The sequence below is a fragment of the Rissa tridactyla genome, chromosome 6 (assembly GCF_028500815.1).
Source record: "Rissa tridactyla isolate bRisTri1 chromosome 6, bRisTri1.patW.cur.20221130, whole genome shotgun sequence".
NCBI classification, from domain to species: Eukaryota; Metazoa; Chordata; class Aves; order Charadriiformes; family Laridae; genus Rissa; species Rissa tridactyla.
Window position 1 is genome coordinate 53,005,883 of NC_071471.1, and position 25,501 is coordinate 53,031,383.

General features: G+C 40.7%; 2 protein-coding genes across 9 annotated transcripts in view; one reads left to right on the forward strand and one right to left on the reverse strand.

Moving 5' to 3' along the window:
* Positions 1 to 10,029, reverse strand: part of ARHGAP22 (Rho GTPase activating protein 22) — a 157,590-nt gene extending 147,561 nt beyond the window's left edge. For both annotated transcript variants that reach the window (XM_054204706.1, XM_054204705.1), the window contains exon 1: positions 9,873 to 10,029. In XM_054204706.1, the coding sequence (XP_054060681.1) occupies positions 9,873 to 9,915 (43 nt within the window). In that variant the 5' untranslated portion in view covers positions 9,916 to 10,029. The remainder of the gene's footprint in view (positions 1 to 9,872) is intronic.
* Positions 10,030 to 10,197: 168 nt separating this feature from the next.
* Positions 10,198 to 25,501, forward strand: part of WDFY4 (WDFY family member 4) — a 155,905-nt gene continuing 140,601 nt past the window's right edge. For 4 of the 7 annotated variants that reach the window (XR_008467017.1, XM_054205511.1, XM_054205513.1 and 1 more), the window contains exons 1-2: positions 10,198 to 10,327; positions 20,294 to 20,567. Coding sequence is in view for 6 of the 7 variants with exons in the window: in XM_054205511.1 (XP_054061486.1) it covers positions 10,326 to 10,327; positions 20,294 to 20,567 (276 nt within the window). In the remaining variant the exon portion in view is untranslated. Of the gene's footprint in view, positions 10,328 to 14,784; positions 14,951 to 20,293; positions 20,568 to 25,501 lie in introns of all 7 variants that reach the window. The other 3 variants (XM_054205514.1, XM_054205515.1, XM_054205516.1) reach the window with 3 other exon arrangements.

The window sequence follows — 25,501 nt, forward strand, 5'->3', positions numbered from 1 at the left end:
GGAAACATGGGACACTTCATCCTGCTAAGTTATTTCCCATGAAAGCTTGGTTTCCTCTCTGGGGAAAGACATTATATAGGGACCTATATAAATAATTAGCATTTTCATGGGTAAAATAAAAACATTCAAACACATAACAGCCAAGTTCAACCCTATACACTAACTTTGATGGTTTTTTGGTTAAATAAAAAAGTACTCAGTGTAAACAAAAATATTCCATTTGATCCTGTTTGAAATGTTTTCCTTAGACGTAAACATTTCCAGCCCTTCTTAAAGCAATTTTCAAAAGAGAAACAGCATTTAAATAATTTTTTTTTAAAGTTAGAAGTTTCCCATTTTTTTTCCCTAGCTTAAACACAATAAATTCAGACCTGAATTTCTCAGATGTACTCTTTGGGGCAAATAAACTATTTTTCAGGGTAAAAAAAAAAAAAAGCTATAAAAAAATGCCAGCTAAGAGGAAAAAAAAAAAACCAGTCACCTCCAGCTAGTGGTTCCCATGCTGGCTGCAGTGCTTTGCTCTGACAATTTAAGGAAGTACTTTCTGAAAAGAAACACTGAGAATAGGTCCAATAGAAAGGTAGCCTAGCAAGCGTCTAAAGGAACCAGACCTTATGGGAATGTCTAATCTCTGAAGCTTGCGTACTGAACTACTTAGACTGAGCAGGGTAATTAGGACAACATATCGCAGTGGTGTGTATTTACCTTAATTCTCCTGTGGGTTTCACAGCCTCTTTCCATGCCCCAGTTAGCTTCTCAGGGGCTGTGCTCCTCAGCTGTACCAACTTCACAGAAGCACATCCCACAAGGCCCCTGCCTGCAGAGCAAGGCTGGGAATGCACTTTATCTGTAGCCAAATCAACTCTTCATCTGTATCTGTCCCACACCACTGCCAGCTGCCCCTTCAACACATACAGTTGGCAAGAGGCTTTTTGAACATATACCCTTCTGTATAAAAAGCCCCTATGTAAAAGGTGACAGAGCTCATAGTCCATGGTGATGCAGGAGGGGAAAAAAAGATTGAGTAATGGCTGATTTAGCTTATTCTCCCTACATCAAGTTTTGTCTGACTCAGATGCTCTTTCCAAATGGCAATGGTATTGACGACTTTAATTGTTCGTGAAGGACAGTAATTGCAATCTGAAGAGTACATAATTTAAGTATACTGAAGTTCATCTGGCAGTTCTTCTAGGGACAATTATTTTAGTGCAGTAATTTTACTTAAGGAAAAGGATTGTAAAGATGTGAAGAATGAGGAATAATCTGTGAAAGTTTTACTTTCACTGTATTTGCATCAGGTCTCTCCCTGAATATGCAGTCACATAGAACACAAACAGGATACTGGTTTAGTCCAGCCCAACCAGGGATATATTAACCCCATATTTCATTGCTAAATAAAAGCTGGTAAGTACAGGGGTGGCAGAACTGAGGAAAACAGAGATACAGTTCTCTGACACCAGTTCTCCTCTCTCACCTAGCAAAGGTATCCTTGAGGGGAGTTTGAAAATACCCTGATCAGAGAATTTAGACAGAAATGCTGTGAAAGGCATGTGGGCAGGCTCCTCAGCTTGAGACTACCCAAAGTTTTGTGCTGAAGCTTCAGACTGAGTCCTTGCACCAGCAATTCTGAGTAATGCCTGCCTGCTCCTTCAGAATGCAACTCATCTATGTCTTAGTACTTAAGCCTGGGGTTATGATATCAGAAAAATACTTGCATAGAGGTGCAGAAGGAGTTGAAATGGAGGCACAGCAAGCAGCAGAGTTGTTCTTACACCTAAGCACGCTCTACAAAGACTACAGAAGCCTATGTTGTGGCCCTGAAGTGCATAAATAGCCTTAACAGCCCTAACCAACCTCACCTGGCCACCACCCTCTTCCCATAGGCCCAGGAGCTCTATTTAAGCCCAAGCTTGGGGCTTTACTTATAGCCTGAACTATCTTGTAGGGATATTGGTTTCTAGCTCAGCTATGCTGCTGTATGGGTCTGGACTGTTTTCTCTGCTTGACCTTGTACCTACCTCATTGCTGTGGGTCTACCTAGTAATTGCTGGATTATGTCTGATACTGGTAAGCTTCATCCAATGCAATTCTGGCTATGAGCTGCGGGTGGTTTTCCTTGCTTGAGCCTAGACTTGCTTCATCATCATAAATGTGTTTGATCTGGACTCCTGACTGTCATTTCTAAGTCTTTTCTCCTTACTTAAGTACTCTGGGGACTATGTTCTACCCTGGTGTGTTGTCCTTCCTTTTTCCTTTGGAGCAAATAGCCATTGCTGGTCATCCTATTTCAGAGCTAGGCTAAAGGTGGCCTAATTTAGTAGGCTTCTCAGAGAAACTTAGGCAGCTGCTGGGCTGTAGGCAATAAGACTTCTATGACTGACTGATCTGAGGTAAGAGGGGCATCCCTGATGGCTTGAGATAACAATGTCAAGGTATGTACCAGTTATTGGAAATCACTCCTCTCATGGTTATATCTCTCTGCTTGTCCAAATCTAGAATGGCAGTCTATCATAGAGCAATAAGCATCTACAAGGCTAGAAACAGAAATCAGATGACTAACCAAGTACTAGGGAAGCACTACTATCTGTCTCTTATCTGAATCTAAAAATAAATGTGCTCATTAACTATCTGTGGCCTGTTTGGAATGTGGAAAAACTCTTCTGTATATCATAAGTGTTTACTATTGATTGCTAAGCACATGTAATGAAGGAAGGTGATCTGGCCTAGGGATTTAAAGAGAGCAGCAAGGCATGGCTTCCAGCCTTAATACCAACTGATTTCCCATGGCTACAAGCAAGCTATCCAGTCCCAGGTCCCATCCACCTTCATGCAGTATTTTGAGACCTGGGATTGGCAAGTGCTATCTAAGTGCAGTGGATGATAATGATAATAAGTTACTGCAGCAGGGACGCTCACAGAAGATATGATTCATCTGTTGGCGCCAAGGCTGATGGCTGGAGGCTATGAAACATGTCAGATGCTTGAGACGGAAGAGTGCGTGGGCCAGTGAAGTTGCTGAATCTGTGTGGGGGGGATTGAATGGATCTCTGTTTCCCCAGGCTGCACGCACAGCATGCTGTCACCTACCAATTATTACATGGCATATCCTTTTTTCCTCCTCCTCATCTTCTGCTTCCATATGCAGGCCAAGGACTTGTTGTAACTAGCTGATTGATATATTTTTTCACTCATCAGCAAGATGCATCTGGATCAAAGCCCAAGATCTAATCACCCTGGCCTCTGGCACCATTGAAATCCACATCCAGTTTATTTAGATTGCAACTTTGGTTACGATCTGCTCTCATATGGTATAAAATGGAGTTGATGAAAAAGGGTCCAAAGAAACAAGACGGACCATGGTGTGCATTTTGAGATCAATAACTGCAGCAGCATTGCCTCTGCAAGGCAAGCTAGAATAATTATATATCCAGGAACTGTGGGAATTCTGCTGAAGAAGATTGGATGTAACATGACAGCTTTTCAAGTATCTAATGACCAGAAGGAATTACAGTTTGATATGACCCTTGCTTCCAGACTAAGTGATCACTAGTTCAAACATTTTGATCATGATGCTAGCTGGTTTTCCAGGTGAAAAGGACTACTGGCTTTTCATCTACCAGTAACCAGTGGCTTTATTTCCTTTAGTGACCAGTAAGCTGGTGATGCAGGATGGAGAAGGCTGTGCAGATTGTCTAGAGCAGCTCTGAAAACAACTGGAAGCTCAGTGGTATTTTCGATAAAAATTAATAGGTCAGGAAAAACTTTAGTTCAGAGATTATCTAAGGCCTAGAGATAAGAAATGGAGCAATTTCTTTAGGTTTGGCTGAAAATTAAGAAAATGTGTAAGCCTAATGGCATCTTGGGCTTCCCAGGAGTAATGCTTCCCGGAGGAGGCAGTGAATATGCCAAACACATCAAGACTACTAAGAGAGGAGAGAACTATGATCTCATGGAATTACATTTAGGAATGAGGGGTTAAGGTGGAGACTGTAAACAAGAATAATTTTGACTGTTTTGCAGAGTGGAACTAGGCAATTTCCAGGTATCTCTTCCCATCTAGTCACGTTCCATAAATAGGTCAGGAGTAATTCATCTTTCACTTCAGAATGTAAGAGAGAATCTCTGGAGAGTAGCTGCAGCTTGAGAGAAGGCTATAACACAGCTATCATAGACTTCAGTGGGGCGAGAAACTTACCAAGTAGACATACTGCTGGCAGCTAAAGATGACTTTAATTTTTTCTCTCTTGCAGTAATGAACATGCACAAAGTGTACATATATCCATGCAAGATCTCTCCTACTACTGTACCAAATACCTGAAAGTCATTTGACTTTATTGAGAAGAGTGCCCCTTGAGTAGGAAGAATAGGTATTTTACTTAAGTGACCTGCAAAAGCACTTTAAGAATTGTATGTTAGTCTTCATAGTAGACAGAGAAAGCCTGACTTGGTACTTTATTTCCCTTTTTTTGTTTATACTTGACTAATATCAAAGATGTTGATGTGACCTTTCTGGTTTTGTTATAAACAATGGTCTCTAACCATGCCTAGGGTATGCATTATACTAATGAGAAGCAAAATCTTTAACAGAAATTTCTGACTTCCAAGAAGTTACTAGGCAGTGCAACTAAAGAAGTGACAAAAGAAAGGCTAGACAATTCTGAGTGATCTGATAAAGATTTCAAACTTTGTTTTGGGATGCACCTTCATACACTGGAGGCAGGCAAGACTTAGATTATGAATATAAGAACTTTCTTAAAAACAACAAATCTCTTACAAATCCAAAGATTCTGGACTCTTCTGAACTTTATAAACAGTGAGACCAAGCACGTTCCTAGTTTTTATTTAATTTTGTAAATTTTATGTTCTGTTCCAACCTTTGTGTTATCATCCTTATTACACCAGGAATGGAGATTATATGCCCCCTTCAATACAGAAATTCTCTTGCAGTATTCCTAAACATGTCTGCAAGCAATGTTTTCTTTAGTAATGAAGGCAAACATAGGGTTACTGAGACAAGGTGGCTCCAAGTATTGCATCTCACTTGCCTTTCACAGGGTAAGGAGATAAGTTACGTATAGAATGGATACTAATTGTATGGACAACCAGTGCCTATCTTAAATTTGTGCCTAGATGATAGCTTTATTAATGAAGCAGACAGAAATCTTTTTACCTTCTGTAATATCTACTGGAGATATCCAAGGGCAGATCAGAGACTTTGAATTATTTGTTTCTGCTCCATACAAGATCTAATAGATATTTTCCAATCTGGAATGGAATGGCAATGACACTGCAACTTGTGTCTCAGCCAGATAAAATACTGAGTGACAGAATTAAGGTAAATACAAATAAATTGTTCTCAAATTGTACTTGTCTTGAGATCTGTTTCACATCTGAAAAAGGGCTACTCAGATGATTGAAGATGAGGGTGCATCACCTAAAAGGAAGGATTGAGGGAAACAGAGTTGTTTAATCTGTTAAGAGACTAATGGGGGATCTAATAGCAACCTACAACTAGTTAAAAGACAGCTTCAAATACTATGAAACCAAACGCTTCTTGGTAGTAGTAGATGCTAAACCAAAAAGCAATGCACCAGATTTCAGCTTAGAAACTCAGACTGGAGCATAGGAAAAACTTTTTCAGTGGGAGGGTGGTGCAGCACTGGGGCAGATACCCGCAGAGCATGTGAGATCTGTCTTCAGAGGTTTTCAACATGGCTGGATTACAATGGATCAGGATTTATTGGAGTAGTTCACGCTATTTGGATTTTGCATTATGTAAGCAAAGCATAGAGCCTTAAACTTCAAAGGAAGCTACACGACCAAGTCCCAGTTAACTGTGCTGTCCAGTCCAGGTCTCTGATTCTAATTGTGTTATCTACACAGTTATGCCTCCACTTGTATCTTGACATCAGTCTGCTCTTGCTCAGATCTCCCAACAAAATTTGTCTGTTTGAGTTTCTTGACATTCTTGGGACAGGTAGAATGTGAAAGCCTGGAGAGATTACTGATTTTTTTTTTACTCACTCTACACCTACAGACCTTCCTTGCACTTTTGAGAACAGTAACAGCAATATATCCTTTAGTCAGGAGTTGCAGGACCTCACGAATAAGCTGCGTTAAAACATGGCAACCTGAGCTGGCAATCACTTATCCTATCTGTCATCTCTGTGCCTAGAAGAAATGAGGTCCTTGATTCAGAGAGGAGATACAGAAATGCATTATTTAAAACTTAAATGCTATCTCTGCAGAACAGAATTTTTTTTTCTTTTAGTGGCAGGAACCAAAGAGCAACGCATGCATATTTTAGACACTGGGGACTGAGGCTAGCATCCTCAGGAATGTATCTCCTCCTGCTGTCTCAGGGAAAAATAGTCATTTAGGCAGATCTGATTCAAAATGAAACTAGGGTGAAAACTGGAGGCTGGGTGAAAAATGAAGGGAGCTAAAAATTTCAAATGTGCTATTATTTTAACACTGGCACATTTTTCTTCTGTTTCAAGTAATTTTAAGCAGACTGAGAGACATTAATTAAATTAAAATAGAGTTGTAATTATTAATGACTTTTGGACTTGGGTTTTGGAGGCCCAGGTAATATCTGTGTCTCTGCCACTGGCTGGCAATGTGGTCTTGGGTATGTCACTTCAATTCTTAATGTCTGTTTCCAGCCTGTGCAATGGAGATTGTAGTACTGTCCTCTCTGATAAAATTTTCAAGATGTATGGAAGAAAAATGTCCAATAAAATGGGTTTAATATAAATAATATTAATTATTAAGCAAAAATGTGACCTGAAAATTTCTTCCTGTAAATAGTTTTAGATCAAAATGTAACAGAAAAATGTGAAAAGCACTTTTGTTGGTGTTTATTTTTTTTAAAACAATGTCAGCATTCCTGGGGTGGGAGGGGATAATTTAGAGATCATAGTCTTTTAAAATCATAATTCAGTTTAGAGCAGATATAATCCTAATATAAGTGGTCTGAATTTTGGTAATTGGCATCTCACTTACAAGTATACATGTTTCCTGGAAGGTGACAAATACTTCTTCCCTTTTCTTGTCCCTGTGTTAATGTATGGAGCAGACTTATTTGGACTATCCAACTGTGTGTATTTATACAAATGTATTCTCAGATATGATCTCCTGTGAAGGTTGTCCACTCATAGCAGCTGCAATGTAATGAGCCTGCATAGAGATACTTTGTTTGAAAATAAAAAATTCGTAGCATCAAATTAGAACCCTGTGGTTCTAAATCCTTAGCAAGACAGTTCCTAAGCTTGTGTTCCTGCAGGGAGTTTACAGCTTGGGGGGAGGGGGGGAAAACCCAAGTACTGAAAAGCTCTATATCACTGGATTTACAGAGACAGAACTAAACTGTTCATTAAAGTTGTATGAATAGGACTTTTTTTTGTTTAAAAGCAATCAAATAACCCTCTAAAAATTATTTACTCCCCACAAATGCCATTTGTCTCAGGATATTCTGTTTTATGTTATCCTTTAGTTAGCCTTACTAATATCTTTGTTTGTTGTTTAAATGAATATTTATTTTCAAAATAAAAAAATGCCTTTTCAAAACAAAAGATCAACTAGTTTAATTTTGAAAGTATTGGAAAAACCCTCTTCTATTAAACATCCCTTATTTTTTCCTTTGCCAAAGCTAACCCAGTTTACGAGTAATTTGCTTCCCCCCAAAGGTCCATTCTTCATTCACAGTCTTTTATCTGCTCTGCTACATGCTGACACCTTTATAATCAGTGCCCCTAGAGTGAGAGGACCAACGTACACACTGTTTTCCAAGTGGCTTCTCTGCTGGGTACCCAACTGAAACCTGTCCATTCCAGAGGCTGCTGGGAATATGAAAATATAATCCTATAAATGCTCAAATTGCTGAAAGTAAATAAACAGGAAAGTAAGTCCTTATATTTTGTGCTGTGATACTCGCCTGTCTCACTATTTAAGGTGGACTGAGAAAAAGAAATGGAAGCTGCAATTACAACATGAAAATGACCTGTGTACCTGCAGTTATATATTTCTGCTGCTTCATGTAACAGCAGGCCTTGAAAGCTCTTCTGTTGTGCTGCCACCTTGTGACGCTCAGAGAGGAAGGTGCCAACATAAAAGATGCTCAGAACTAAGACTGCCCATGTTACCGCTGAGACATACAAACTAGGTAATATTTGGAGCTCAGGCAGAGGCTAAAAGGCTGTAAGATACATTCTCATATTTATGGTCTGTATGGACAGAATATGTGCTTGGGAAACAGAGCTTTGAATATCTCTGGCAGGAATGTCTGTATTAGGCAAATGCAGGCTGTTTGAATTTTTCATCTTTATTCTCATCTCATTTGAGCAAAAACAAAAAGAAATAAAAGTAGAAAATAAAAGTTTAATGGAAATGAGAAAGGATAAGAACTTAATTAGAAATAAAAATACTACTAGACTCTGGCTTCTCTACATTAATTATTTAGTCATACACTTGTCATCTGTGCTTTCAGGATGACTTTTAAGATGGATCCCATCTCTAAGCTGCTACTCCAGTTATGCAGGGAAAAAAAAAAAAACAAGCCATGGGACTGACTTTAGTCAATTTTTTTCCACTCATAACTCTGCCAATGGTCTGAATTCAGGTTCTGATGCTAGTTTGTTGCTACGTAGTTGGCATGAAGGGGACAAACCTTGCAGATTACGCTCTGAATGTGTGTTGGTCCCAAACTTTTACAAGGTAGGTGTCTGTTTCCTTCAAGTTAGGGGCATCTGCACTATGCATTGCATAGTGACCGATGCACTGAGATACAAAACAATTATTTAAATTTCACCTCATGACTGGCATCTGTTTTTTAGACAGCTTAACAACTTTTATTACTGAATAAGCCTTCTTAGACCTCCCTGTGAAGCCTGCCATTCACATTTTCCTGCTTACAGAGAGGCAATTCTTCAAGGCAGAGAAAGCCCTAGAGACCTTGTGTCTGAACTGTCGTCCTAACATGCACCCTCACAGAAGGAATTTGCCGGTTTGTCAGCTCTGACCCGCTGCTCTCCAGCCCTGGGAAGGTATTACAGCAAAAGGGACTCCTATCTGACACATAGTTGCTGAGGAGCCTGTTGCACTTCCATCTTGCGGTGAGCCTCTCTGCAAGGCAACTACTGCATTCTTTTACCAGTTCGTCCTTTACTCCAAGTGGTAGCAGCCTTTTCTTCAAATTTGAAAGCTATGCTTTCAAGTTCTGATGAATACACTGACCTCACAAATGATCGTGTGGCCAATGACTAGTTTCTTGTTGCTCTACTTTGCTTTTTTTTTAATGAAGTATTTCTACATGTTTAGTGCTCGGGTTTAATTTCAAGTCTAATATTACCTTTCTACTGAGCAGCAGCAGCAGCAATTTTTTGTGTATCCTTATAAGTCAAGTTCGTAGCACAAAATAAAACACTAATGTAGAATCTTGTTATAAATTAAGTAGAAATTAAGGAGATTTTTCTTATTATTTACCAGCCTAGAACAGAGTCATCTTAACACCCTAAAAGCAATCTTTTTCTGGGTGGGGGGGAGGAAACTACAGTCCCCAGGGAAGCTACTCAGCTTCAAGAATTGTTTTTTAAACGAGAGCATACCAAGCAGCAAACTACTGCTTTTGTCCCCATTCTAGTTTGGAGGACTAGTTTGTCCTCATTCGTTCCGTGTGGTGTTTTGTATGACATGACAAAAGCTAGCAACCAAATGCAATTGGAGTATTAGTTCTATGAATAAGGAATTAAAGAGAGTGGAAGATACATGAGTCTAGTTCAAAGAGCTAAAAGAATATTTGTAGAAAAGCTAGGTCTATCCATGAATAGGGTGTGACAGCTCATCAAGTATGCTTATTAGTTATTTGAAGGTACCTGAGTAGTTATCACTGTGAGAAAGCAGTCTTCCTGGATACATGCAGAGTCTCTCTGGGTGCACAGCTTATAGGACAGCAAGGTCACAGGAGCAGGATTCTATAAATAGACTTGGAAGCTGCAAAAGAAAAAATAATAGTAGTTAGTAGGGGACATATCAGAGGTAGAAAAATGTCTGCTCTCACACTTGTGTTGCAAGGATTTTGCTTGATTTGTTTAGTCTGAACTTTGGGCTCACTATTTCCTCTAAAATGACGATGAGAGTAGGCTATAGGCTGTGCAAGCTACACAATGTCCTTGCGGAGAGCAAAAGAGGGGTGTTAAACAGGAACTAGGACCAATTTCTGAGACTTAAGAAAGTGGTGTTGTCTGCAGAGGTTTCAGTGCTTCTTCTGCACAGAGAGTGAGAAGAGTAAATCTTTCAAGACCATAGCTCTTGGTCAATATATATTTATGTAAGTATATCTTGTGCTTTTGTCTGAGGCTGTGTCTGAGAGTGGTATTTTTTGATAAGCACTATGTGTTAAAGTCTACCTTTCTGTTTTGTAAATATTAGTAAAAATTTTCCTGCAGAACTTCTGTATCATGATCCTTTTGCAACTTTTGAGTTGATCATGAAAACAATGAATTCCTGTGTATCCTGTAGTAGAAAGTTAATCTGAGGTACAGGAAGGGGAAAAAATAGTATGCCATTATATTTTGCATTAGCCTTGCAACTTCCTCAATCTTATTAGACTAACGTGCCTTCCAGTGTGGAGATCATGTGTTCAGTCAAGCTGCCTTAAAAATTTTCCTGCACAAAATTTTTTAGTCAGTAGTGTCATTTAATCAAAATAGCAGCTTCCCAGAGGAACTTTCATATTTGAAACTTTTTTTTTCTTCAGGAGGTAGTGGTGGGGATTCTGTTCATTTGATCAAGATGTTTGGGTCTGGCAGTTTCAAACAGGGATGTTTTCACTTCTGTTAAAACCAGTTTTTAAATGTAGCTTCTTTTTTTCTTGTGTTTTTAAAAGCTGATATTGTTTTACTAACTCTGGAATGATTTTGGTGGCATTTAGTTATGCACATAATAAAAATAAAAAAAAATAGTTTAAAATTATTTAAGGTATTTCTGTGACTATATAGTCCAGTGATATTTTTCCCCTCCCCACCACTGACTACTTTTAAAGGAGACAAAAAAAAAATGAGCAAGGGCGGGGGGGCCTGTGAAGGAGCAGGCTCATCCTTGCTGTGTGAGGGTTCATAGGAAACTACTTCAGGATTGTACAGATTGGAAAAGGCTGAAAACCACTGCTCCAGTCTGACCTCTAAGATGAGGCTATTGGATATACTTTGGTTCATTCCTGTTTAAACAGCAGCAGCATTGGAAAACATCGCTTTTTGATTCACAGATTTTTGTTGATGGAGGGAATTTGTTCCAATTTCCAGTGAAACATTTTGAAATAGCAGAATTCCATGTAACAAATTATCCTCATCACCTAATACTGCTAGCACTAAACAAACCTTACCAGCGCAAAGGTGCAGGCTGGGTGCTGGGGGGCACCAAGGATGGGTTGCAGGCCCACCAGGGGAAGGAAATGGATTCCTTCCCTGAGAGAAATTAGGAGCTTTACTCCAGCACCGACACTGCAAACTGCCCTGTCTCTTTACAGCCTGTCAGTCACAGTCCCAGAGCGGTATCACTAGGCCTCCCAATCCAGAGTGCTGTGGTCCCAAGAGTGCTGTCAGGCAACAGGCGGGAAACGTTGCCTCACAGATACATCTTTACAAGCTACCAGTCTCATGGCTTTATCAGCATGAGCTCCATTTAACGTAAAGCTGAAGTTTAGTTATCTGTGCAGGTGTCCAAATATGCACTTTACCTTACAATCTGCACAGTGTGGCTGTGCATCACTACGCACTGACTCATTTTCCTCAGAGGTGGTGCTGCTCCCTGGGGGCTGCAGGCCCCGGGAGGGGAGGTACCTCTCCAGGGCCCTGCCCCAGGTCAGGGCTGCTGGGCAGCACCGGCAGAAAGTGTCTTTTGCTTCCCGCCTCCCCGGGGCTCTGTCCTCCAGGGAAAACCTGGCCAAAAAGGTGGGGTGGCTGTCCCCAGGCCTCCCTGTGTGTGTGCCGGGAGAGGGGAGCTGAGCTGCACAAGCTCTCCATCCTGTGGCTTTCCGCTTCATGGCCTGCTGCTTTCACTTCTTTGGGAAGATTTGCTGAAGGAGCTGAACTAGGCAGCTCCTTCACTGCAGATTTCCAGGTTTACTGAGAAAAAAGATGAGTGAAAATTACGGTTAAGCAGATGGTTTAAATTTTTGCATTGCCTTTCTCTGCGGTCTCTCTGTCAGCTTCTGCTCTGCCATGGAAAAGAGGGGAGGAAAATGAAACAGTGCCGCTTCCCTTTATGATGTTAAAGAAATGAAAAATGATTTGATGAACATTTTTTAATCAACGTTCTTTTTATCAAGAAAAAAAAGAAAGAAGATAGCTGGATTTTAGCAGGAAAAATGAAGAGTGGAAAAAAAACCTGGCAGCTAGCTCAACTTTTGTACGCTTTGCAATGTTGAAAGGGACATGCGTTTAACTGGCTTTTTTTTCTAGATTGAAGGTTATGAATGTGCAGCAGAAAAATGTATTGTCTCAGCAAAATCACCTGCACTTTATTTCTTATGCCTCCAAGGAGGAAAACTTGTTGAAGGGAAAAATACAGGCTTTTTGGCAAAGCTCCATCCCATTTGGGTTTGCAGGGGGGCTAAACTATCAGCCCCTCAGGCAATGGCAACTGCACTGCAATTGCCAGAGGACACACGTTTGCTCTTGGTGTAACCAGTCAGGCCATTTGATGAATCTAATGCAACTGAAATGTACTGCAACTTGGGTTTCAGGAGAAACGTGCAGTAGTTGACCTCCAGCTTCAAGCTGGAGAAATGCTGTGCTTCTAGCCATTCTGGACCACAAAGATACCTCTGTGCGGGTAGTATCATTACTACAAAAGCATGAAACAGGGTTTTTCCACTTGTGTGTGGAGGTTAGAATGGCAAAGAAGAGAGGTATTTAATAAGAATCTACATAAGGGACATTATTTCATGCTGTGAGACAGGTGGACCCTTGTAGTTATCTCCAGATCCTTGCCTCAGGAAGCCCACTTATGTCCAGCTCAGGCAGGACATTTCATCTCCACTGGGCCGTGCATGATCTGCTTCAGAGTGCTGCCCCTATCAGATGGCATTTTCCAGTCAGCGTTGGTAGAGCTAGCTCCTAATGCCCTTTCTAGAAACCTTAGACCAAGAAACCTTGCTGTGAGCTAGGTTTCCTGCACATAGATCCAAATGCAAGTATGTGGGAGACATGCCTTTTTTTCCCCCTGTGAGACTAGGGAAAAAAGAATGAAGGAAGGATTTTTCCCTCTGGTTTTGTAGGTTGAGGCACAGTGCAAGGGGTTGGTAATATAAACAGACCCAAACTGACAAAGGGCATTGTGGCACTGTCTCCTACTACATTAGCTAGTAGCTTGTCTTTAGCCCTTGAGTTATTTTTACTACAGATAATTTGGTTACAGCTGTTCCGCTCCAGTGAAGCAGAGATTAAGTGGGAGGGCGTACTGAAACTGGACTTTCAGCCCCATCAGCAGTTTGTGCAGGATGAAAAAGAGAAATGGTGCTTCCGCTTCTGCTGTGTGGATTAGAAATATACTAATGACTGTATGACTGCTTGAGTCGTGATAGCATCTAGTGAGGGGGGCATCACTGGGAAATAAGCCTCTCTGGTGAAACAGCATGGAGGGGCTGCTGCTAATGGCCTTCTGTTTTGTGGTTTTAAACTGACACAAAAAGAGTGGAAGTGGACCACATTAAGGCTTGCTTCTGAGTTAGGAAAGGGAAAGCAATGATGTTCTCTATGGCTTGGTATTCTTTTCTGCGTCTCTGTGTTTCTGCCATTCATCTCACCACTATAGTTTTGGCTAGATTGGGAAATTATCAGCTAATACATGAATGGCCTAAGGCCTGAGCCTCGTGGCTGTCTTGGCACAGCCTTTCGCAGGCCGTGTGAGCTTGCTCAGCCTGTGTCAGACCTGCCTAGAGGCCTTGCAGCCATGTTGGTGCAGTGCTGAGCGCAGCCAGGCCTGTGTGTGTTTCAGCGAGGTTCACACTGAGAAGATAAAGTTATTTTTCCTCCTGAATACTTTTTCAGGCATTGAGTGAAGTAGATGTTAACAGAAAACAGATGACTTTAACGACCTAGGGTAAAACCCCCTCAGGTTTCAGTCACTGTAAGGCCATGATTCCACTGATTCTCAAGGTCTCAGGGAGAAGCAGTTCAGGAAACACTTGTATTTCCTGTGTAAAACTGTTTGAACTCCATCTCCTCTTAGAAACTAATTATAAAGCCTTTCAGGTGTGTTATTAGGGAGAACAAAAAAGCAGCTAGACAACTGAGAAGTAGACTTCCCCCAACCCTGTAGCTGGTCTAGGCTCCTTTATGTTGTCAGTGAGCTTACAGTGCTTGTTTGCCTCTTGATCTGAGCAGCCGCCTTGACCTTTTCCATAGAGAGGTCGAGGACTTTGCATTCACCTCTGCATTCAAATGTATTTAGTTTAAGGGTACTGCATTTGAGCAAGGACTCCCAACTGCTGCCTGTCCTTTGGGCACAGGTTGCACAGAGAGCACAGAGAGCATGAGTTTTGTGGTGCTGTGTTCCTGTAGTTTGGTAAACCAAAAATTTAAAAACAAAATGAAATAACACCACCCCTCACCCCTTTTCTTTTTGGATACGGTATGGAGGGAAATGCCTGGTTACTCTTGACCCAGGGAGAAGCATGCAATGCCTGCCAGGTTTGTGCATAAGCTGAATTCTACTAAGTTGCTTTGGGGGTTTGGCAGGTCCTGAGCATGTGGTTCATTTGTTCTCCACTTCTGCTTTCCTCAGGAAATAAGTGCAGCAGCTAATCAGGTGATTCACAGTGGAAAGTTTAAAGAGCAGAGTGGGAGCTGCTGCATGCACCAAGATGCCTAGTAGGACTGAAGCAGTTAACGCTTATTTCTCTGCATGTGGTTTTTGACTGCAACAGGAGCTGCCAAATCTAGGAGCCCAGGTATGTCAAGAGATTTGCTGTGAAAACAAAAGGAATAGACTGTTAACTGTTGAAGGAAACTCAGTATTATCTGCAACTGGTTTGTTGTGGTAGGATCATTTTCAAACAGCAGAGATTTCAGCCAAAGTTCACCCTAAACGGCAGTACAAGAAGGAAAAAGGATGAGCGGTTTGCTTGTATTCTTTAATCTAGGAATGATAACAGGATTGCAGATATAAGGGGTGTATCTGTTGCTGCTGCTGCTGGTAGAGACTTGTTAGATTTTGTTTAACTGCATGTCCTTATGTAATGAGCTGTTTTGAGGTGATCAGAATTGCCCTGGTCTTGTTCAAGTTTGTTGCAACTATGTTGTCTGTGACTGACCAGAAGCATTCTGTTTGCTCTTGAGGTGGGGACATCACTTCCAGGAGGACCACATCTCAAAAGCACATATACCCAATATCTCTGCGTCTCTCTTGCCTGCAGTAAGGGTATATGCAAGTCAGAGAAGAAACTGTTCCCAATTAGATATTTAGAAACTACTTTTTAAAATGGAAAAAATGAAGAGTGGGTACATGAGGGAGAGCCTAAGTCAGTTTTATAGCTACTTTTGGATTGCATGGAGATGGTCTTCAAGCAGAAATAAAGAGAAATGCAGTTAAGTGTTTGAAAATGAACAAACGATTTGTGAGGTTGTACTGCAGAAATGCCTTGTCCAACTTAGATGTACTCAAAAAGTAGAAGTATGCTTGGACAAATGAAGTGCTAATGTAAATGAATGCAACTCCTTTGGCAGTAATAATGTCAAACCTTCTTGAAACAAGATGAAATGGTATTTATATTGCTGAAAAAGTAGGGGCCATGTCCTACCGAAATAGGACTTATTCTTTGAACAATACTCAACATTCTCTAAGCTGGCAAGTGTTTTAAAACCCCTCTGTTCTTTGTATTTTGTCAGCTATTTGTGTTTCAAGACACCAGCCAGGTTAGGTTCCTATTTTTAAAGCGCTGTGCCAGAACTTAGGATGAGAGAATATCCTCCCCATAAAATTTACAATTAAATGGACCTGGCAAGGATGGGTAGGATATTTAATTTTGCAACATGTTTTAGTTCATTGCAGTCCTTGTATTGGAGAAGGTAAATAGAGTGACATCAAAGTGTAAATGGTTTTGGTGGCGTTTTTAGGTTTGCCTCATAAAATATGTCAAGTATGATCAGTAGGCATAGGACTGATAGGTGTAGATAATTTAAAAGCAGAGAGGGTTCAGGGAGGAAGAACCGAGGTGATTAAGAGGGAGAGAGGTAAGAGAGTAGTAGATGGACAGCATCTGGCACAGTTTTCTTTCTGAGGTACTGTCATTTCCTGTGAGCAAAATGGTGTAAGCCACAAAGAGGGAGTTGGTGATTGAATTGGGAGAGAACTGGAATTTGTGAGATAAGATGGTTCATAAAAGAAACAAGTGATGCCTTCTACTGCTTGGGTCTGTTATGACATCCGACAGCTTTCCTGGGGAGGTAGTGGAATCCCTGCTATTAACATTTAAAATGATTGTCTGGTATGACTGTTTAATGAGCAGACTTATCTTGGCTGACAAGGAAAGGAAGGAGGTATAAAGAGATATCACCCAGTGGATTTTTGGAGTGCTGTGAGCTGTGTGTTTCTGATAGTCACCAGAATCCTAAATTTTAATAGTCAAGAAATGGCTATTGGGAGAAGGAATACTTAAGGCAGTTAGTGCTAGTACTAGGGGTCTGATATTTAGTCTAATATGTCTCTTGTCATCTGGACAGTTGGAGTAAATAACAAGGCAAATTGTAGTCCTCATCTTGCTTTCATATACTTTTGGAGATTAAAGATTTCCATATGTGCTCAAATATCTGACATTTTTTGCAGATACTTATCATAAAAAGTGGACCATACTCTGAAATTTGGTATGAGACTTGATTGTGTTTTGGTCAACCATCTTGTCATGAGATTCTTCTCTGATAACAAATTATTTTAGATATATAAGCAAACTTCTTGGTCTTGGTGCAGATTGAGATTTTGTAGCTGTATGGGATCATTCTTTGGACTTCTGGGGGAGTTAATTCCAGATAAATATAATTAAGATGTAATTTTAAAAGTCATGCTTGTTCAGCCAGTAGGCTTTTAGTACCAGCGTTCTGCCTGTCCTTCTGCCAGCTTTGGTCAGGCTTTTCTTGCTTTTTGTCTTACCAGTCTGAAAAGGCGTAGACACATTGCAGTGTGATTTCACGCAAGCTTCATTTAGAACAAAAGGGAAAATACATGAATAAGTTCCACTTCCTCTCTGTTACCTGACACTACTTTCTGAATGATAGCATCAGGTTTATCTGATGTATTTTCACTTTCATATCTTTTAAAATCTTTATTATTTAGACTTACTTTTTGTATCATTGTAATATTTAAAACTTATCAAAACTAAAATAAGCCATTAATTTACACTGAGGATCAGTACAAATGGTGGGATGTAGTAGAGAGCCAACATAAAAGATATTTTCAAAGTATCTAAGCCATCCTTAATACCAAAGATACTTGAATGCTAGACCCTGTGATGTTGTGATTGGTCTGGAAGGATAATTATCCTCCAAGAAAAACAGAAAATGCGAAGGATTTAGAAGTCTGAATGAAATTGTAGATGCGAGAAGCAAGAAAAGGCTATGAGGAGCAGGAATACATAAAGGAGATAGTGCAAGTGGAGACAACAAGACTAATACTAGAGGACTGATATTTATTCTAGTATACCTCTTGTTGTCTAGACAGTTGCAGTAAATAAGGCAAATCACAATCCTCATTTTGCTTTCATGTACTTCTGTAGATTAAAGATTTCCGTGTAAACTCAAATGTTTTACATAGTCTGTTACATTAAGGTCTTCATTAATGATGTTGCATGTGCATATCTGGTTTTAATAATATCTGTGGAGAGGAAAAGTATTCTTTCATTACGTAGATCTGTAGAGTGAGAATTTTTTGAGTCACCAGCCCTGCTTGCCTTAGCTGTGCCACCAGCAAGAAAGGCCTCGTAAGTAAATTATGAATAGAAAGAGAGAAAATTGGTAATCACATTTGCGGTGCCATTCAGTGCAGTACAGTTCAAGCAGCGATGTTGATGGTCAGTCGCTGACCTTCTGAGCCAGCGTAAGCACTTCATTTCATTTCTCCATGCCTCAGTTTCACGATCTGTAAAATGCCTCTATAAAGGGTTTTGGGTTTCTCTATACAAATGACTAAAGTGAATGTAGGCACTGGGAGTGAGTTACTTGTTACTCAGCATTGATATAGGCTTAGCAGAGTAGCTTGCAAGGTGAGAGATTTCCTTTGGGAAGGGTGCCATTTGGGATGCGAGAGCAGCCTCATTGAAAAAGTAACTCTGAACTATGCTCACTGAAACCCCTAAAACAGTACCCAGGCTTTCTTAACACACTGTACAGCTTCACAATGAGTCAAGTGGGCTGAAATCCCATACCAGGGTTAAGTATAACATATGACAAATGTAACTCCCACGCAGTCATGAGGAACATTCTTCCTGTTTACTCTGTACAGAGAGTCATCACACTTTTTCTGCTCACCGGGCTGTGTTGTCTTAACACAGATAATTAAGGAAAACAACAGCAGTGAAACACAAAATGTTGTTGAAGGAGGAAGTTCCAGACTGACATCCCTGGAGACTGATCAAAATTTTGTAGCTCTCCATCTCCTAGAGAAGGATGGAGTATGGGCTGTGGTAGAGTAAGTTACCTTCTTCTGTGGTGTGAAGGATCATAATCTGCATCCAAGCATGCATGTCTGCAGGGACCATCAGCTTGCTGCAGGTGCTGTGGTGCACAGTGACAAGATAATGTCACCCTCTTCACCTCTGCAATGTGGAGCTACTGTGTGAGTGTGGAAGTGAAACTGGTTCATCTGGCTTGGTGTGAGCAGGATTCAAGCAGTAAGCAAGCTGCACAACTAATGGATGGCAAACGAAAAGAATCCAAAATAGTATTGGTGTTGGCTCATAATTTCTAAACCAGGCTCATAATAGTTTTATTAAAAAATTATTTTAAGGGGTATATGTATTGGTAGAGCAGGAAATCTGACTTATTTTTTTAGTGACATTTGCTTTGGCATTTTTATTGACAAGCTAGAATGCCAATCAAAGAGACACTGTAGAGAAGGAACCCATTTCCTACAAATGGAGGTACATTGGTGTTTTACTTTGAGGAAGTGTAATGATGTGTTAAAGATTCTTCTAGGCTCTTAAAAGACAATGTATTTGGTAAGTAAAGTGATGAGCTATGTTCATCTTGGTGACAACTCCTCAGCTGCCTGCCCACACTATGATAATTTGTGTGCGTCATGTTTTGAGTAGTGAGATGATGTCCTAGACACCAATAAGCACATGGCTGATTTTGATGGAAACTGGAGAAGCCTAATTGCCATTGCTGTAAGCATTGTCATTATGTAGGCTCTGGGTAGCAGGGTGAGCTCACAGATGGCAAAGGAGTAGGGTTGCTGTGAATTCCACGCTGTATCACTGACCTCCCAGAAGACTGTGGATGAAAACAGGGCTGGAAAGTAGAGGAGAGGACTTGGAGTTGAGATGAGGGTACCAGAAGGATTCCTCTACCTATAGTGCAAGATGGACCCATTGTAGGCTCAATTTGATGGAAATCAGGCTGCTAGAAGCAACTTCATTGAGGCATATCCATTTCAGTTTACAGGATCAGCAAAACAGGTAAGGCTGTAGTGAAAATACTTACCTCTTGAACAGAGCTGTACGTATGCAGGATAGAAGAGATGAATGGTGCTGCCTATTTGGACCAGCACATCCATGTGGGGATTCCTTGGCTTTTTTACACAGCTGCTGTTCCAGCCAGTGCTTCAGCCACACTGTAGTTGGGGAATGCATCAGAGATGCACAGCTTAGTTTAGCATGTGTTCTCAATGAAACATGTAACCTTGCTCTTAGGTAGTGCTCTTCTGTTCCAGGTCTGATGATGGAACAGTTATGACTTGTTTTACAATTGGGGTGACTGAAGTATAGGGAGAGGATCTGGCTTGGTGGCAAACCTCAGGCTGGAATCTGGATTTCCTTCATGGTTTACCAGCTTGTCCTGCCAAAGCCCAGATGAGTTGTGTAGCATATGCGCACGTGTGTCATGGGTCGTGTGATTGCAAGATAGTAATGCACTTGTCCAGGAGCAGAGTGCTTTGCTATCAGAATTGGAAAAGAGTCAGTGGCTGCCAGCGTTTCCATACTTGTAAACTCCCCAACTCCAATAGTCAGTGTCTAGGCTCATTGGGACAGTTGACTGCTAAGAGATGATGCTAACTGTAAATAACACAGTATCTTTAACTTCAGGTCTCATTTCAGCATGGAGACAGCAGCTGAACTCACATGGCAGCTGGAGGATTCACCTGGCAAAGCAGGACAGCAAGAGCAAAGCCCTGATGATGGAGACAAAGCAGAAGTGCCAGGACAGCCTGCACGCAGCAAGGACAAGCCACTCCAGAGCCATACCCTCCAGTGGGAGATTCTAGGCAGACAGTTTGTAGAGTATGAGCAGATGGCTCCATTTCTCATCCCAGAGGAGCAACAGAGAAGGCTGCTGGACTTTCTTCCCCTCTTCTTAAAGGTTTGTTCTCCTTTTTGCCTTTGGTGCAGATGCTAAGGATGTAAATTTGAGTTTCTGTTGCTCTATCTGTTGTGTGGTCACCCTAACTGCCAGTGGAGTTAATTGGAGCATGATCCCTTTGTTTAGATTATAATAACTGTTATTTCATTGGGATCCTGGGGAAACAGTTTCTTGTCCTCCTTCTGTCTAAGTAACCTGCTATGTTAGCATAAGAAAAGTATATGGGGGGGACATGAGAAAAGTATGTGGGGGAGCACTGCTTTACTTTCATGAATGGCTAAATTCTATTCTTGGAGTTAAGGGATGTGTTGATGAGATAGGCATGTTTCAAAGACGCTGCTTCATGTCTGCCTCATCTATTTTATTACTTAGCAGGGGGCTGAGCACAGTTTCAGTCTGGGAAAATGTGGTTGTGGCATGCAGCCAGCTAGGGGAAATGCAGGGTTACAGTCTTTAGATGGAATTTTTGGGTTGATGACAGTGCTGATATCTAATTTTAGTGTTTGAGAGAGGATTTGTGTTATAGACAAGGAAACTGTGGCATGAGGAGAGGAAAGTTGTACTGTCGGTGAAGGACACAACTGAGAACGAGAGCGCTTTAGTTAGCAGGCTGCCCTAACCCATGCCCTAGAGCTTCCATCAGCCAACAATTTCTGAGATGGCCATGTTGAAAGGTGAAACTGGAAGAGCTCTGTAATGGATGAGAGCCATTGTTGGTTTTATTCACTAGAATATGCAAAATGTACAGGGAACTGTTTGAGTGGACCATACAGCGACAGAATGGCAGAGCTTATACTGAGAGGAGCAGAAAACATGGCCTATCTAAAGTGCACTGTGGCCATGTTGCAGTACAGAAGAATTGTTTTTCTCTTGAATTACCTTGGTTGTTCATGGGTATGGATTCTGTTTTTTTACACTCTCTTACTATGTAAATCCTTCAAAAAGAAAATAAAATCTTTTTGGTGAAAACCTATTTTAATGATGGCATATTTCAGCCATCTGTTCTTGTGAGTTTTTGGCGTTTGTGAGTGACCAAACTCAAATCCATCTGTTCCCTACCTAGCTGAACTGTTTTTCTAAAAAGAAGTCAGTGGGTAGGTGAGGGGAAAAAAAAAGTTAGTAATGTTGTCCCTCTGTTCATATGAAGCATTGTGGGACATGAAAAGTGGTATTCTGTAGTGACAGGGACATTTTTAACTACGTGTGCAGGGAAATCACTGTGCACAGGACCATGAAATCTTTGGTGTCCATGAGACTAAAGCAGGAATAGCTTCCATATAGTAATAAATATTTCATTCAGCTGGATGGAGCGTGAACCTGTGAAGCTTGTAAGTCCTGGTGCAGAGCAGGACTTTGAAATTGGTGTAGATGCTGATGTCAGCAGCACTGAAGCAGGTCTCTCATTCGTCTCAGTGTGATGCAACCAATTGAGTTGCGGGTAGGATCTGGTGATACCTATGGTGAAATTTGCTGTGTTGGGGCACAAGTTTTCCCTGCTCCAAGGCAGTGCAGACAAAATGAATGGAAGAGTCTGAAAAGGCAGTGAATGTATAGCCTGCAGTCTCAGAAGCAACCTTCTCATTTAGTCTAAATAGCCCTACAGATATTTTATGATTACTGAACAAAGCTTTCACTTTTCACCACTTCCTCTCAACTTCTGGAGTTGTTTGCATAGAAGAGTGTTCCTCCCGGACCGAAGGCTATATTTGAGCAGAAGAGCTGTTGCTCTGTGTACATGCCTGTCACTGGAAATGAATCTCTGTCTCTCTGCATATGGCACTACATGTGCTGGGGCATACTTGGCTCTCTTGGGAGCTCACCACTGCTTTATCAGCTCACAAAAATTCTAGCTTTGAGAAGGGGCAGTGTTCCTTCTTCAGCTCTTCAAAGTCAGATCAAGACTGATAATCTGACAATTTTTTGTAGAGAAGCACCGTATTCCATGGATCTGCTTTTTAAATGGCTTGCTGAATATTGCACTGTTCTTTTTCTGAGGCAGCAGAAACAACTTGTTTACAAGATAAAGCCTTTTTGCTTGGAGCAAAAGCCATCTATTCTGCTTTTCCTAGAGCTGTTATCAGACCTCCTGTCTTCCTTCTTCTTGAAGCTCCATGTAAAACATACATCCTTAATATTTTAAGGGTATAAATTCATCCCAACAAAAATAGGCTTTGCTATTGTCTCTCCAAAGTGCTCCCTCCCCTTCTTGTAAGCAATGTATTGCAGGCTTTTTGTGATGTTCTCCTGCCGAGGTTTTCCTGTCTCAAATTTACAATGAAATTGAAATTCTCAGATCTCAAGGTTTCTGAGTTCTGTTGCGGCTTTAGTTTTTGAATACCATATAGTGAAGATGAAATAAACAAACCTTGGCAAGACGAGATTCTATAGAATAACTTCAGATTTACTGATCATTAACTAAGTATGAATAACAAGAATGCCTTCCATTTGAAGGTCATTTTTTGGAGTGAAATTTTCAAAGGACTGAGGAAACTGTTACTGAACAAAGGTGACAAAAGCTATAAAATCTAGATGTTTTCGGAATTAAAAATTGAACAGCAAAGCACGAAATTGCTTGTTTATCATGACACATGAGAAATAAACTTTAGTGCCAGTGGGTCAAAGGACAGCTATTGCCCAGGAGGCCAGCTGAGTATTGCTAAGGGACTGCCAATGTGCATATGCATAACTGTCATGAGTTTCCCTTCTGTAGGGCTGAACTTCACATGTTTTAGGTTTGAAGAAAGTTACTTTCTGATTGCAGTAATGCTCACAAAGAGAGGATTTTAAATTCTCTATATGTCCATTCTGAATATATTCAGAATGGACATGTGAATTTCTCATTAGCTTAACACTTGGTTTTGTGGTCTAAGAGAGACTCTTCCCCTTCACTTTTCTTAGATGTATCAGTGAGCTTTGCAATGCTTTGAAGGCATTTAGGTTCAGATATGTAGCTAGAGCATTTTGTCTTTGCATCATTGATTTAGGAGTACATTACGGACGATCCGGCCCTTTAGCTTTGAGTCATCATGTCCTTCTTCATATGACTTTTACTCCCTTCATGTACCAGCCTTCTGCTTTGTGCGAAGCCTCTGAGCTGGCTTGGGGAAATGCATCTCAGTTTGAGTGGCACATATTATGAAGTTCTTACAGAAACTACCTTACTATTATTTAACAGGGGACTCTGCATAAGTCTTTGCCCTCCCTGGAGGATTTCATCTCTTGCTTTTCCTTTCCTTGTTTGATCACGCAGATGCCAGTGCATCTCTCTCATTTTGTCTTAGAGTACTTTAGCACTTACTCAGTTGCCTGGAGAGAGAGAGGGCACTAACAGGAGCCATCTGGGGTGTGGAGGCTCATTATTTATGGATACTTCTTGATGTAGAAGGAAAAGGTGTAGGAGGAAAATGTTAGATTGTGATTCAGGCCTAGGCTGGGAGTCATTTTAATGTGCCCTCTGTATCTTTCTTCTTGGTATCTCAGAAAGTATCAGAATGTTCTATTACATGTCTGGCTTTTGAGCTAGCATCTCTCCATGAAGTATGGAATAGGAAGGACAGATGGCAACAGCAGACACAGGGAACTTGTGGCAGAGTCTTAAACATGTAGAAACAGCCTTAAGAGGAAGAAATAAAATCAGATTACATTGATACCATATTATTTGAGTTTCCTCTGAAGGCAGACATCCTGGAATGAAGTCAGGTTGATATTCTTCCAGATACAGATCTTTTATGGGTTTAAAGATGAATATGGAACTGATTAGGTCTGTTCTTAAACGAGAGTGTATTCTAGAGGTTGGTGTCTGACCCACAGATAGATCACCTATGAAATTAAATCAGAATATTAGTGGCCTGATCTGTAGTGAGTTAGACTTCACACAATATTTGCACAATGGTAGCATTGCTATGAATGTTTGACAACTGCTCTCTGCTGAGTATGGTCCGAACTTCTGTAATATTCCTTGCTCTTTCTGTTAGCAGAAGAGTGAGTATAACAAGTTATTTCTGAAGTGTTCAGAGGGTGTTGTTCTTTGAGGCAGAGGGGCAGGAATTTATCACTGTTTTCTTCTGAAAAAGGGTATAGCTTAATGACAAACATTGTATCTTCTTAAGTAGCTGTGGGGTTATTGTCATTGTGTTTGCCCAGCTTGCTTCTAGTCTTTCCAGTTCTTCTCTCATTTCTCTATCAGAAGTGTAGGAATCGGTGGACCTTGCTCCTGCAACAGAGGGTCTCTGAAAATCATTTATGGTCACCATGTGAAAAAAAACAGCATGTTGGGGGTTTTTTTGTATTGTTGATTGACTGAAAATTAGTTGATAGGCAGACTGTGTGATTGCATTTCACTCTTTTGTAGCCCAGAAAAGAGAGTTGGGTGCAGTTCCAGAGGTCAATGCAGTAAAATTAAGTAAAAAGTAGTGCTGGCCTTATTGCCGATAGACAGCTGGCACTTTGGGGAAAGAAATAGCTTGTCCACAAGCTTCCATCAGCAAAGAAAGAACAAGTAATTGAAAGCGGTGGTAGGGAAGGAAATAATGTTTATAGAACAACTTCTTTCACAAAGAGTTGTACTGATTTCTTGGCAGACAGTATTATGGGGTGTCTGCTCCAAATTATTTTAGGAGAACAGATGTCTTATTATTTTTGTTACCTTCCTGTCATCATCTGGCCTTACAGCTTGATTTTTCTGAGCTTTTAGAAGGAGGAGATTTTTGTAAAGAAAATTTGCAAGGTTGCTGGGAACAGAGGTGTCTCAGCCTGGTATTTAGAGATGAATGCTGCGCTATTCCTAATATATTGATGTGTGTAGCTTTGGATGTTCTATAAAAATAATAGTACATGAACCTCAGAGGCCAGTTGAGTGCAATAGTATTAACCTACTGGAATATTTTTTATTCCTTTTGGATATTTTTTTCCTCCCCAGAGTCAAGGCTAAGAAG